Source organism: Galeopterus variegatus, unplaced genomic scaffold (genome assembly GCF_000696425.1).
Source record: "Galeopterus variegatus unplaced genomic scaffold, G_variegatus-3.0.2 Scaffold3820, whole genome shotgun sequence".
In the NCBI taxonomy this organism is placed as follows: Eukaryota; Metazoa; Chordata; class Mammalia; order Dermoptera; family Cynocephalidae; genus Galeopterus; species Galeopterus variegatus.
This window is the reverse complement of record NW_007729931.1, coordinates 122,267-137,848: the sequence shown is the minus strand read 5'-3', so window position 1 is coordinate 137,848 and position 15,582 is coordinate 122,267. Positions and strand designations below refer to the sequence as shown.

Sequence of the window (15,582 nt, the reverse complement as noted above, 5' to 3'; positions counted from 1 at the left end):
TAATCTCCCACTCTCCTGACATGGAAGGTTTCTACTTAGAAATCTGCTGTTAGTCTGATGGGAATGCTCTCATAGGTGACTTGATGCTTTTCTCTTGCTGTTTTTAGAACTCTCTTTGTATTTGACTTTCGACACTTTGATACAATGTTCCTCAGACAAGACAATTGAAAGTTAAATTTCTTTGAAAGTTAAATTAAAAATTCTTTTGTATCTGGAAGTCTTATCTCACTCAAAACATAGGAACTTTTCAGCTTTTGTTTTATTAAATAGGTTTTTGATATCTTTTCCTTCTCTTCCCCTTTTTAAAAACCCATAATGCAAACATTTGTGTGCTTAAAGTTGTCCCATAAATTTCATAGGCTTTCCTCATTCTTTTTTAATTCTTTTTTTTTCTGTTTGTGTTTGGTCCAACTGGGTTATTTAAAAGACCTGTCTTCAAGTTCAAAAATTCTTTTTTCTGCTAGATATAGCCTGTTGCTTAAGCTCTTGGTTGTATTTTATATTTCAATTAATAAATTCTTCAGTTATAAGATTTCTTCTTGGTTTGTTTTATCTATCTCTGTTGAATTGTGTGTTCAGATTCTGAATTGTTTTTCTGATTTTGTTGAGCTGTCTATATCTATATTCTTTTGAATATCACTGAGTTTTCTTAAGATTGTTATTCTGAATTTCTTTTCAGGCATTTCATAAATTTCCTTTTCTTTTGGGTCCTGCATTAGAATATTATTGTATTCTTTCAAGGGTATTATTTATTTTCTTGTATACCTACATTTATTTCTGGGTACCTGGTAGTACAATTGCTTTTTCTAATTTTCTGGTGTAACATTTGAAGTGAGAGACATTTTGCTATGGATGTGTTCTAGAGCATCAGTTGGGTACAGTGTTTTAGGTTTGGTTCTACGTGAGTGCAGTAGTGTAGTCTCTGACTTCTTTGATTGCATTCAACATTGAAATTGTCTGTGAGTGCCTTCATAGCCTAGGTGCTGGGGTTCTTGACAGCTCCTTGTGGGAATGGTGACATTGGGAATTGTTCTGGGTCTGCAGGCAGGACCTTGATCCCCTGGGAGATGCAGTGGTGAATTAGATGATTTCTCATTTGAAGTGGATGACCCTGGATGGGGTCACTGGGGTCACAGTCAGGACTTGGGAGTTCCAGGACAGGTGCTGCAGCAATTACCTACTCAAAGTGGGTGGAGCTAATGAGGAAGACCATGAACCCGTAAGAGAAGCACTAGGGTGCTTTGCATGTCCTTAGGTGGAGTGGCCACCCCAGGGGGCAGGTTACTTGAACTGTATCCAGGACTATGAATTTTTGGGAGAGGTGCTGGGGCATTCTGTAGCTTCTCAGCTGAAGTGAACCACCATGGGTAGGCTCACTAGGGGTGCAGCCAGCATCCTGTGCTCCTGGAAGAGGCACTGGGGTGCTCTGCATTTCCTCAGCTTAATGAGCAACTATGTGTGTAATCATTGGAGCCACACTCAGGATCTCTGACTCCTGAGAGAGAGATTGTGTGCAATTTTGAAGCTCCTCAGCTGGAGTGAGTGACTCTGAGCAGGGTTGCTGTGTTTGTGTGTGAGGTCCCATGCCCCCAAGATATACACTGGGGTGCTCTGTAGCTTCTCAGCTGGAGTGAGTAACTCTGGGTGAAATTGTTAAGGCTGTGGGTGGGATCCTGTGCCCACAGGGTAGTCTCTGTGAGACTCTGCAGGTCCCCAGCTGGAGTGGACAACTCTGAGCAAGGTTGCTGTACCTGTGGTCAGGACTCTGTGCTTCTAAGAGAGGCTCTGGTGTGCTCTGTAGCTCCTCAAGTGGAGTGGGTGACTCCTGGTGAGGTTGGGGCCATGGGTGGAATCCTCCATCCCCAGGAGAGATGCTGGAGATCTCTGAATCTCCTCAGCTGTAGTGGGATGCTCTGGGTATGCTGGAGCCACAGCAGGACTCCGTGCCCCCAGAAAAGGCATGCATGCACTCCACTGAAGAAAGCAGGGCCACTGGCACTTGCAGAATGCCCCAGTTGGTCAGCTCTCAGCCTCTGGAAAATAAGAGCATTGGCTCCCTTTGTCTTGGAGCTGGCCTCTCCACTCTGCTGAATCACCTGTTTCCAGGGGTGCATGCCATTGCATGAGTTCAAATGTTGGAGTCACAGCATGCTGAAGGGCCTTAGGGATGTGCAGTTGCTAAGGCTATTGGGCCCCAGGGCAGAATGCACTCTGGTGTTGGCTTCAATCCCAAAAATTGCAACGTGATGCAGCACCCTGGGTTCCAGGGGATGGAAGAGCTCAGTGTGAATTCCTCCTCTGGAATAATGCAGTCTTGTGGGCTCCAAGCAACTTCCTATACTGGGCTCATGGCCTGCAAGGACTGCTTGGCTCTCTTGCAGCTAGGATTACAGTCATCTGTGGTGGGAGTGTGAACTGTTGAGGAATCTTTTGCCTACCTTTTCCCTGCAGTAAGGAGTCTCTCTTGGCTCTGAGCTGATATTGGTCAGGTGCTTCACGCCTTTCTGTGGCCCTCCTGAGTTTCTGAGCCTTGGAGAATCTTCTTCACCATTTTGCTGAATTCCAGTGTTCTCTCCTAGACAGTCTACTCAAAGTGTGATTATCTATTTATTGTTTTGGGCTTTCCTTGTGTCACAGACAAATGCTGCATGTCTTTAGTCAACCATCTTGTACTGGAACCCCCAAATTCCAAGATATTTTGACAGTTAAAAAATTATAAAAACAAAATACTGAAGTTTAATATGATATAAAGCAAAGAGATTTTTGATTCCTTGCACTATGATGAAATCTAGTCCTAATTTATTCAAGAAGAACATCTCCAGGTCCCTGAGGGCCTGGCTGTTTTTTCTCCCTTGCAAGTTGGGTTCTTTGAAAGAATATGTGGGAAACAGTCATTTCATTTGTAGTTATAAATAAGTATAAATAGACATTGGACATTCCTGTGTTTTAGCAATGGCAACTACACAAGTCTACTAATGAATAGTGTTGCCTTAGAAATGGGTAATATTCTCAAATGCCATATTGTTGTAACTTTGGTTCTTGGGATCATAGCCTGGAATGTGGGTCGGGCTTTCTCCCCTGAGTCCATTATGTAAGACAGATTCAGCCCCTTTTTTCCAGGTACTGTCAATCTCAAGATTTTCCTGAGAAAAATGGAAAGATACATATTAATGAGGTAGTTTTGATGCATTGTAAATCAACCTGTGGGAATATTGCTTAGGCCTCCCCTTAAAAAAAATGATATATATATACAAAAGCAGTACAAACAACTCTGACCCATGACACTTCCTAATTGATAACTTTGATCATTCATATAGGTGCCATTTTTAATGATAATGACAAAAAGAACAATTTATTGAATGTTTACAATATGTCTTGTGCTCCATGAAGAAATTTATACATCTTGCATTTAATATAGCAATCCTGTGAAGTAACATTATTGTCTCATGAGGTGAGGCAAACCCGTGTCTTAGATGATGGGAGCCCTTTCTACCTATCAGCAAGGCCTCTTGATGATAACAGGGGCAACTGTATGCAAACCCCCCTAGAGGTTGCTCAACATTATTTGGCAAAAGAGCGTAATAGTGACACACTGAGTGTCTCCTCCCACTCTCAACTCATCCTTGAAAACGGCAGCTGCCTGCATCAACAGAAGTCATTATTTATTCCGGTAAATTCTCTCCCAGGGAGATAAGTCTGTAAACCAGTGTGTAACTTAATTAATTGCTTCTAGAACTTTAAAAAATTCATTTATATGAGCAATAAATTGCTCAACCAGCTGCTTTCCCAGCAAAATAAATTGTTCATCTTGGTGAACAGCCAATTTTGTCTCACTGCGTGCTCTTCCTGGTGGTCTTTGGCTGATGAGACCTTCATAGTACTTGGCTACTGTCTCTAGTCCCAACTGACCTAAATACATTTGTTAGTGTGATAAAGAGAACTGGGGAGTTAGATGCTTCTTGCCGCTTCTCAATTTATAAATTCCCTCAATAAATCTTACTTTATATTTATACCCTATGGAACTCAAGATGGTGTGTCCATGTCACTCTGCCTAATCTCCCCCCAATTCTCAGATAAAAAACGCCGAAGTTCAGAGAAGTTGAATAACTTACCGAAGAAAAGTAAGACATGGAACTGGGGTTAAACTCAGGACTGTCTGACTTGAAAATCAATGCTTATAACCTTTATATGAGACTGTGCCCCCTATTTTGTTTCTTTTCTGTTTTTTTGTTTTGTTTTGTATTTTTTTCCTTGAATTCACCCTCACAGGTGTTAAAAGAAAATTTGGAAATTGATCACTTGCAATGTCAACAATTCAGCCCAAAGGCACATTTACATATTAACATAGTTATGTACTTAAAAGCTAATTAACTGAGGTTAAGTCTGAAGTTGAAGCCCAGATTCTTTCATGTTCTACCTTTCACTGCATTACCTCCATATACTCACATTTGCAGCTGGTTTAAATGGGCAAGAAAGGAATCCCTCTGAGCAAATACATATTTTTAGAAGCTCAAACATCAGCTCACCTGCTCTGTATCACTCTCATGCTGAACTCCACACCAGCACAGTGTTTTATATTTCTTAGACCAAAAGCAAAATAAATTGCAAACTGGTCTAATTAACAGTGGTTGAATATCCTTGCCACTTTGGTGACCTATTAAGAAAGAACCAATGGATTAGATGGTTACAGGATTCCAGGACTTCCTTTAAGGAGTTAAGGCATTGTCAGCTTGAGAAGTAGGTTACCTCTTAGTACAAGGGTGAAACAGGCCCTACTGGTTAATAAATAGAAATTGGTTAACAGCTGAAAGTGATAGGAGTTAGTTTTTAAATATTCACAAATTGTCAGGTCAGGCAAGCTCGCGGCTATAGAGTTAAACAGAGATAACATATTTATTTTTAAATACGTATTATTGAAAACGCTACTAGTACCTTTCACAGGGCAACAGAAGAGATAACCAATGTTATATAAGTTTTTTTCTTTAAGAAAGTTTTTGGTTTTTAGCCAAATCAGATATATTTGAGATCATCTAAGTCCGTATTTGTGAAATTAAAAAGATTGTTTTTACTGTTTCTTCTTCCTCCCACCCATCTTGGACAAGCAATACCCTCACGTTCCCTCCTCCCGCCCCCCCCGGGCAACAGAAGAGATAACCAATGTTATATAAGTTTTTTTCTTTAAGAAAGTTTTTGGTTTTTAGCCAAATCAGATATATTTGAGATCATCTAAGTCCGTATTTGTGAAATTAAAAAGATTGTTTTTACTGTTTCTTCTTCCTCCCACCCATCTTGGACAAGCAATACCCTCACGTTCCCTCCCCCCCCCCCCCCCCCCCCCCCCAGGTACTCTAGACTTTTCTCACACCTCCTTTTCCTATCTTCAAAACATACCTGCTCAATGACCCATTTCTTCATATCCTGTGGTGGAGCAAGAGTCACACTGATATTCAAACCAAGATTTAAAAGCTGATGATGTTCCTCTTTCCAGAACCTTTGCAAATTTTTGTGTCATGATGACTGTTCACTAATAATCTCATTCAAAGACAGTCATTAGTATGATAACCCAGTTTAGTCTAATGGTTCCTAGAGGGCATAGTGTAGCAGTGGTTACATACCTTGATCAAATTCTACCAATGTGCCAGACACTGCCTGATCATAACATTGTCACCATACCCACGTGTTTGTGGTGATGCTGGTGTAGACAAACCCACTACAAAATATGTTGAGGAGAAGCGCCTAGCTTACCCATGGGGTAACCCTCCCAAAGGCAGCACAGACCTTTGAGACAGAAAGGCAATCTTAAAGGTCTGAGCTACCTTTAAGTAGGGGTGGTATTATTTTAATCCCCATTTAACAGATGAGGAAAGTGAAGCACAGAGAGATTTAGTAATATAATTATAGGGCCCTTGCTCATACAACTAGTGGCCAGTGTAGATGATAGGAAAATTCATCTTTGCTTTCTTTCATAACACACTTTTGCAAAATGATGAAATCACCTAACAACACATTTGTCAAAATATATTGCTACTGTTAAGTAACACATGACTATATTCAACTCTGCCTTTGTAGAGTGAAATCAACCATGCACAATTGGTAAAGGGCCACAAAAAATGTTGACGTTGTGTAATAATAAAATTTAAAAAATAGTAAATGCATGAGTATGCTATGTTTCTATAAAACTTTATTTACAAAAACAGGTGGTGGGCCAGATTTAGCCACAGTTTATCAAACCCTGATCTAAGAGATAAAAATAATGGACTGATGACTAAAGGCTTTGTATCTAAGACCTGCAACCATATGGTAGATAAAAAAAAAATTGGTAAGATTTAGATGCGTACAAACTGCTGTACACTGAAAAAGAGAGTACCATATATCTGTACATATTTTCCTTATAATCCATATGGTAGATAAAAAAAAAATTGGTAAGATTTAGATGTGTACAAACTGCTGTACACTGAAAAAGAGAGTACCATATATCTGTACATATTTTCCTTATAATGGGATGTTCCAGCCACTTGATAAACCAACAATGGTATTTGTTCTTGATTTAGGGAATGATATTTTAATTTTACGTGGCTAAAAAGGATAAAGGAAAAAAGTTACTTTCAGCTGCCCGGTAGAAGAAATAATGAAGACTTTAAAGTGTATCTTGGGCCAAGATCTCCTCTCAACAGCTGATGCAGAGAATATTAATGATATAAAATTCCTAGAGGTGCTAGTCAACATGGACATAATTCTATTTGTCAACATATATGAGTAACATGAATAGCATACCTTTGAGGTGCTAGGTTATCTAGAAGTAGAATTGAAATTATCTCCACTTAAGACCAAGAAAGAAAAATAGTAAGACCAAGATAAAATACAACACAAAGAGAACAGGCCTCTGCCCTTCCCTACTAAGCCTCTCCTACAAATAGTTAAACACTTTAAGACCTTTATTTTAAAAAGATTCAGTGTGTGCTATAGAAGATTTGTGAAAGTCCCTTATGAACCAGACCTGAAGGTGTCACGTTAGCATAGCACTAAGTCCTTATTTGCATGATAGGCACCAGAAGGCAAGAGTATCTGGTGGCCGGATTCAATACTTTTCCAAAGGCTTGGTGGCATAAGACTTTGAGAGAGGGCTCCCTTTTGATCTTAAGAATATTTTACTGAGACTTGAGACATTTAGAGAAAAGGTAAACACATAAATTGATGCCAGGACAGTTTTTCATGCTCAAGATGGCAAAGAATTTTCAATCCAAATGTGACATAAATGTTGACACAAGAACATGCCAATTCTGATGCACATCTGGAAAATACATAGACTTTCTAGCCACAGGATTTAGTGTGTACAAATTTGGCTGCCTTCTAAGTGGTGACTGACCACTTGACTGATATGCCTAGGTGTATCTCACTAGTATCAAGGATGTCTCCATACTCTTCAGGTTACTGAGGCAAATTTAAACAAAATAAACAACCTTTCATCTGAAACTATTTACATAAAGAAAGATATTTGCGGAATTGTTACTAAATAAAAGGCTGAGATTAAAAAACTTATGTTCTGGGCCGGCCTGTGGCTCACTCGGTAGAGTGCGGTGCTGATAAAAAACTTATGTTCTATTGCTTTTTTATTCCCATTAATTACATAGATACTTTAATGGTACATTTAACTAATGTTGAATTATGACAGTTTTCTGTAGCAGTACCTATGTAGTTGATCAATAATTTGGGGGATTCAAAGTTTTAGCTTTTATTTATTTATTTTTTGTAATTTTTACTTTTTATTCTTAGCGTATTCATTATTATAAATTGTACTTTTTGTTTATGCCCTTTGCCCAGCCTATCAATCCCCAAACCTCCTACCTTCCCCCTCCATCATCTCTAGTATCCTTAGGTTTGTTGTTTCCTTCTGAAAGTTCATCATATCATTGTGGTTCCTTCCTTCCTTCCATCCTTCCCCCTTCCTCCCTTCCTCTTTACTTAGCACCCAGTTATGAGTGAGAACATGCAGTATTTCTCTTTCCCTGTATGGTTTATTTCACTTAATATTATTTTCTCCAGACTCATCAATGTTGCTGCAAATGGCAGAATTTCACTCTTTTTATGGCTGAGTGGTATTCTATTGTGTATATATACCACATTTTCCTTTTCCCATAATTCGTTGTTGGACTGTTAGGTTGTTTCCATATTTTGGCTATTGTAAATAGAGTTGCAGTGAACATGGGGGTGCAGGTATCCCTTAGACATGATGATTTCCATTTCTTTGGGTATATACCCAGTATTGGGATTGCTTTATCATATAGTAGTTCTATCTGTAGTTGTTTGAGGAATCTCCATACTGTTTTCCATAATTGCTGCACCAATGTACAGTCCTACCCACAGTACACAAGAGTTCCACTTTTCCTGCATCCTTGCAAGCATTTGTTGTTCTTGGTCTTGTTAATAATGGCCACGCTAACTGGGGTGAAATGATATCTTAATATGGTTTTGATTTGCATTTCTCAGATGATTAGTGATGCTGAACATTTTTTCATGTACCTGTAGACCATTTGTATACCTTCCTTTGAAAAATGTCTATTCATCTCCTTTGGCCATTTTTTAATTAGATTATTTGTTTTTGTTTTGTTTTTACTGTATAGTTGTTTGAGTTCTTTATATATTCTGGATATTAATCTCTTGTCTGATGTATAGTTTGCAAATATTTTCTCCCATTCTGTAAGTTTCCTTTCCACTCTGTTGATTGTTTCTTTTGCTGTGCAAAAGCTTTTTAGTTTGATATAATCCCATATGTTGTTTTCATTTTTTCTTTTGCTGCTTATGCTTTTGGGGTCTTATTCATAAAGTCTTTGCCCAGTCCTACTTCCTGGAGTGTTCCTTCTGTATTTTCCATTAATAATTTTATGGTATTAGGTATTATATTTTAGTCTTTAATCCATTTTGAGTTGATTTTGGTACATGGTGAGAGGAACAGATCCAGTTTTATTCTTCTACATATGGATATCCAATTTTTCCAGCACCATTTATTGAAGAGGCAGTCTTTTCCCTAATGTATGTTCTTATTGCCTTTGTCAAAAATCAGTTGGCTATAAATATATGGGTTGATTCCCAGGTTTTCCATTCTGTTCCATTGATCCAAGTGTCTATTTTTATGCCAGTACCATGCTGTTTTTGTTACAATAGCTTTATAATAAAATTTGAAGATGGGTAGTGTTATGCCTCTGTCTTTACTTTTTATTTTTTGCTCTGGATTACTTTGACTATTCACAGTCTTTTGTTGTTCCATATGAATGTTAGGAGTGTTTTCTCTATTTCTGTGAAGAATGTCATTGGTATTTTGATGGGGATTGCATTGAATATGTAGATTGCTTTGAGTAGAATGGACATTTTCACAATGTTAATTCTTCCCATCTAAGAGCATCGCATGTCTTCCCACCTTTTTGTGTCCTCTTTAGTTTCTTTCAGGAGGGTTTTATAGTTCTCATTGTAGAGATCTTTCATCTCCTTGGTTAAATTGATTCCTAGACATTTCACTTTTTGGTGACTATTGTAAATGGGCTTACTTTCTTGATTTCTTTTTCTGCTAGTTACTGGAATATAAAATTGCTACTGATTTTCAGTGTTCATTTTGTATCCTGCAACACTACTGAAATTGCTAATCAGCTCTAAGAGGTTTTTGGTAGTGTCTTTAGGTTTTTCTATATATAAGTTCATGTTGTCTTCAAACAGAGACAGTTTGATTTTGTCCTTTCCAGGAATCCCCTTTATTTCTTTTTCTTGCCTAATTGCTCTGGATAGTACTTCCAATACTATTTTAAATAGTAGTGGTGAGAGTGGGCATCCTTGGCTTGTTCCTGTTCTTAAGGAAAAAACCTTCAGCTTTCTCCCATTAAGGATTATATTAGCAATGGTTTGTTGTAAACGGCTTTTATTGTGTTGAGATAGTTCCCTTCTATACCTAATTTGCTTGGAGTCTTTATCATGAAGGGATGTTGAATTTTGTCAAATGTTTTTTCTGCATCTATTAAGATAATAATATGGATTTTGTTCTTTATTTTGTTGATGTGGTAGATCACGTTTATTAACTTGTTTATGTTGAACCACCCTTGCATGCCTGGGATGAATCCCACTATATCATGGTGTATAATTTTTTTGATGTGTTGCTGTATTCTGATTGGTAATATTTGGTTGATGATTTTCGCATCTATGTTCATCAAGGATATTGGCCTGTAATTTTCTTTTTTTGTTGTACCTTTGTCTGCTTTTGGCATCAGTGTGAGGCTGGCCTCATAGAATGAGTTTGGGAGAATGGCTCCTGTTTCAATTATTTGGAATAGTTTGAAGAAAAGTGGTATTAATTCTTCTTTCAAAGTTTGATAGAATTCAGCTGTAAAGCCATCTGGTCCTAGGCTTCTCTTCATTGAAGGATTGCTGAATATTGCTTTAATCTCATTGCTTGTTATTGGTCTGTTCAGGTTTTCTATTTCTTCTTGGTTCAGTCTTGGCAGTTTGTATGTGTCCAGAAATTTATCCATTTCCTCCAGGTTTTCAAATTTATTGACATACAATTGTTTATAATAATCTCTAATGATTCTACATATTTCTATGGTATCAGTTATAATGTCTCCCTTTTCATTTTTGATTTTTATTATTTGGGTCTTCTCTTTCCTTCTTTCTTTCTTTCTTTTTTTTTTTTTTGTGGTTATTGTTTTTGTTAACCCAGCTATTTTTTTTATCTTCTAAAAAAAATCAATTTTTTGTTTCATTGATCTTTTGTGTCTTTTTTTAGGTGTCTATTTCATTTAGTTCTGCTGTTATCTTAATTATTTCTTTCTATCCACTACTTTTAGGATTGGATTGCTGTTGTTTTTCTAGTTCTTTGAAGCATAGTGTTTGGCCATTTATTTGAAGTCTTTCCATTCTTTTGATATGAGCATTTATTGCAATATACTTCCCTCTTAGTACTGCTTTTGCAGTATCCCACAGTTTTGGTATGATGTATCTTTATTTTCCTTAGTTTCAAGAAACTTTTTGATTTCCTATTTAATTTCTTCTTATACCCTTAGTTCATTCAGGAGTCTGTTGTTTAGTTTCCATGCACTCATATAATTACTTGGGTTTCACTTGTTATTGACTTTCAGTTTTAATCCATTGTAGTCTGAAAAGATACTTGGAATGATTTCAATGTTTTTAAATTTGCTGAGACTTGATTTGTGACCTCACATGTGGTCTATCCTGGCAAATGTTCCATGTGCTGATGAGAAGAATGTGTATGCTGTAGTTACTGGATGAAATGTTCTGTAGATGTCTGCCAGGTCCAACTGATCTAAGGCATAGTTTAAATCCTGTGTTTCTTTATTGATTTGTTGTCTGGAAGATCTGTCCAATGCTGAGAGGGGGTTGTTCAGTTCATTCACCATTATCATATTAGGGTCTTTTTCATTCATCAAGTCTAAAAATGTTTGCTTTACATATCTGGGTGCTCCAGTACTGGGTGCCTACATATTTATTATTGTTATGTCTTCCAACTGGATAGTTCCCTTTATGATTATATAATGGCCTTCTTTGTATCTTTTTATGGTTTTTGGTTTAAAGTCTATTTTATCTCATATAATAATAGCTATTCTTGCCCATTTTTAGTTTCCTTTCACATGGTATATTTTTTCCATCCCTTCACTTTTAGTCTGTGCGTGTCTTTATAGGTGAAGTGGGACTGTTGAAGATAGCATATAGTTGGGTTTAGCTTTTTTTCCCCAATCAGTCAGTCTATGTCTTTTGAATGGGAATTTTGATCCACTTACACTTAGGGTGGTTATTGACAAGTATTGCTTTATTCCTGTCATTATATTGCTTTTTGTTTAGGTGTTTTAAATATCATTTGTTCATTTCTTCCCCTTTCATTTTTCATCTTCAATGTTAGTTGGATATTTGAGGTGATGTGATTTAGCTTCTTTTTCTTTCTTGTTTGCATTTGGGTTTTAACAGCAGTTTTTGCTCTTATGAATCTGTGATGATTATCATATTTTAGATTCTGGATGCAGGGCTCCCTTGAGAATTTCTTACAAGACTTGTTGTGTGGTAGTGAACTCCCATAATTTTTGGTTGTCTGGAAAATACACTATTTATCCTTCATTTCTGAAGGATGACCTTGCTGGATATAGTATTTTTGGCTGGCAGGTTTTTTTCTTTTAGTCTTTTGAATATATCATCCCAATTTCTTCTGGCCATAAGGTTTCAGTTGGTAAGTCTTCTGTGAGTCTGATGGGAGCTCCCTTATAGATGACTTCGTGCTTTTCTCTTGCTGCTGATAGAATTCTCTCTGTCTTTGAGTTTTACCAGTCTGACTATCACGTGTCTTGGAGAGGATCTTTTTTGGATTGAATCTCTTTGGGGATCTTTGGGCTCCCTGGATCTGAAGGTCTGCATCCCTCCCTATACCTGGGAAGTTTTCTGTTATTATTCCTTGAATAATTTTTCAATGCCTTTTCCTTTTTCCTCCCCATCCAGAATAAGCATGATTCAGATGTTTGTGCACTTGAAGTTGTCTGCTAGCTCTCTTAAATTTTCTTCGTTTTTTAAAAAATTCTTTTTTTCTTTTTCTTGTCTACCTGGGTTATTTCAAAAAGACTGTCTTCGAGGTCTGAGATTTCTTTCTTCTGCGTGCTCTAGCCTGCTACTCCAACTTTCTGTTCTGTTTTATTTTTTATTATTATTATTTCATTGAGAGAATCCTTCATTTCTAGGAGTTCTGTTACATTCTTTTTTAAGTTATTAATCTCTTTGTAAATTTACTCCTTCGTATCCTGGATATTTTTTCTTGTTTCATTATGTTCCCTAATTGATTTTTTGCTTATCTCTTTGAGTTTTCTTAAGATCAGTGCTCATAATTCCTTTTCAGATATTTCAAGGGTTTCCTGATCTATGGGGTCTGGTACTTATAAATTACCATAATCCTTCAGTGGTGTCACATCTTCTTTTTTATTTGTAGGTTCTAGTATTTTTTCATTGATATTTGGTCATCTGATAAGGCACTTGTTTCTTCTATTACTCTGGAGCATGCTAGGAGGGGAAAGACTTCCTCCTCTATTTGTAGGCTCTGCTGGTGACTCTTCTTGTATCAGTGTAGTTGAGTGTGTGGTAGGCTGCCTTGGCTCCTGCTCAGGTGGTGGGTATGAGCCTACTCTGGGGCTAATGTATGGGCTCATGGTGGCAGCAGTGGCACATGGGGCAGCACTCATCTGGGCTCCCAATTGAGTGGTGGGTGGGCCTCTCCAGGGCTCAGGCATGGGCCGGTGGTGTTGGTGGCAACAGTGCTTGGGACTGGTGCTCACCAGGTCTCCTGCTTGGGTGGTGGGCAGGCCTCTCTGTGGCCTATGCTCTATTTCTTATCATACTTAAGATTTTCTTAAATTTAAGTGAATGGCTAGTGATATTATATCCAGAATAATAAGGCATAGGAGCTTGAACATAGCATTTTCAATACACTGTCACGAGAAATGTTGCTATTCAGATGTTGTGTCGAATAGGAATATTGACTTTCCATTTCTTATAGGCATATTACATTATGGTATTTAAAAAGTAGAATAACTTAATAATTTATTCAGCTAAAATACATGCTCTAAGGAGGAAGAAGAACATGAATACAGTGGGCCTATTCCAGACCATTTCCTCCTCCAACCCTCACTGCCATCACTACCATTCCCTCATGGGCTTTGGTTCAAAAAGGACATTAAGTCATCAGAGGGACTGTAGTAAACACTGGTACCAAAAGTGGCTTACAGTGAAGCTGCTCACAGTAAAGAGCTTGATGACCCTAGAGCAGTGGCCTCCAAAGGACAACAAAGGCAAAAACAACAGAAAGAGTTTCCTCCACTTATCTAGTAGCTTATTTGCAAAGGTTGATCTCATGAGATAGTAAGATGGTGATGGGAAAATCTCCAGTCTCTTACTGAGTGAAGGGGAAAGAACCACTGATTGTTGTATTACAAAGGATTTCTTATACTCAGGCTTTTGGAGGCTGTGTGTCAAAACATCTTACTTTTTAAAGTAATATATAGGGAATATTTTAATATATATGTTATATATATTAACAACCACATATGTAATAATTACAGGGATGCTTTTATATATCAGCTTGGAGAGAGTAGACATCTCTCTGAGAATAAGGCTTTTTGTGGTAGACCCAAAATCAAACCACCTAAGACAACCACCTAGGCCACCAGTGCATGAACTAGCCCATCTTCTTTGGTCCCAAAGAGAGAAATCCATTTAACCAACCTGTTATGAAGCTGATGATTACTCCAGCAATAATGCATCCTAGGCAGCCCACTGCACTGTAGTAGAGGTAGGAGAGTGAGTACCAGGTGTCAGCTATTGCAGGTCTGCAGAAGACAACAGCACAGTTTCATGCATTCTGAAGTTATGATCCACACTGACTTAGAGGACTACTCAGGGTTCATTTTAGAGTCTGGTATCTCTCGATACCTCAAAGTTTAACTTTTTGCCATCTAGTTCTTTTTTAAAAAGAACTGATTGTAGACCAGTTGTGCTTTGTATTCCACTCAATTCATTTCAACCCTGAATTACAAATATTGCAATGTGTATACTGAATTATAAGTATTGCAGTGAGGACCATGTTTGCCATTTTTTTGCATTACATATTTCTTGGATGTTTATAAAGCCCAGGTGCAGTGCCAGACACTGGAGATATAAAGATAAGAAAGCCACAAAGTCTATATACAGGAGCTAAAAAATAATCAGAAATTGACTGGTAGTGCCTCGGTAGAAACAAAGCATTAATGTAAGGTATTAAACCTAGGCTGATGTGTGAGATGGTACCTCAGTTTGTTTTTAAAGAATGTTTGTAGTTAATCAAGCAAAGAAGGCAGTCAGGGCCAGGATTTAGCATTTCAACAAAAGAGAATAGAGTTAGCATAGGCAGGAGAGAAGAAAGAACATGGTGGACGGGGAACTATAAATAGGTTGATATTGATTGACCATATGATTTATGAAAAGGAATGGCTGTAAACTAAATTAACCTCAGAGGCCAATGGAAGCAAGATAATGGAGTGCCCATATACTGTATAGCAAGGACCATCTACTCAGTGCTCCATGCTATACTCCACAACTTCGTCCCTTGGTGCAGCCCAGAGTAGGTTCTCTCCCTACTGTTTAGCATCAATAAGCTAACACACTAGAAAAAGAGAATTCCTCAAATGTCTCTTTCAGAAGAGGAGGCAGAAGTAACTCTTTAATTCCTGGGCAATTTCAAATTTATTTGAATTTGGAGTGATATAAATGAATTCTAGATACAGATCTCATGTGAGAGCAATTAAAGCTTATCTCCCTTCTCAGTGGAGTGAGGCTTTTGTTGCAATGTCACCAATGTCCTGTGAAAACAAGACCCAAAAGCAGTTTGGTTAATTTTACATCTCAGGCAAAACTGCCCATTTACAACTGGCAGGTGATAGAAAATGTGACACATAGATGCTTACATTCTCTCAGAGCCAGCAACCTCATATTTATGTGAGTGCTTTGTTTTTACTTTTTAGACAGATGTCCTGGGAAGAAGAGTCTCCTGCGATTTCAAAACATCCCCTCTGG

The 15,582-nt window shown here is 37.8% G+C and overlaps 1 protein-coding gene across 1 annotated transcript in view; it reads right to left on the bottom strand.

Moving 5' to 3' along the window:
* Positions 1-2,985: 2,985 nt before the first annotated feature.
* The window catches only part of SLC5A12 (solute carrier family 5 (sodium/monocarboxylate cotransporter), member 12), a 67,911-nt gene continuing 55,314 nt past the window's right edge, over positions 2,986-15,582 (bottom strand). The window contains exons 13-15 of the mRNA XM_008586076.1: positions 14,257-14,360; positions 4,527-4,654; positions 2,986-3,143 (exon numbers count right to left, since the gene is read on the bottom strand). Coding sequence (XP_008584298.1) covers positions 2,991-3,143; positions 4,527-4,654; positions 14,257-14,360 — 385 coding nt within the window. The 3' untranslated portion in view covers positions 2,986-2,990. The remainder of the gene's footprint in view (positions 3,144-4,526; positions 4,655-14,256; positions 14,361-15,582) is intronic.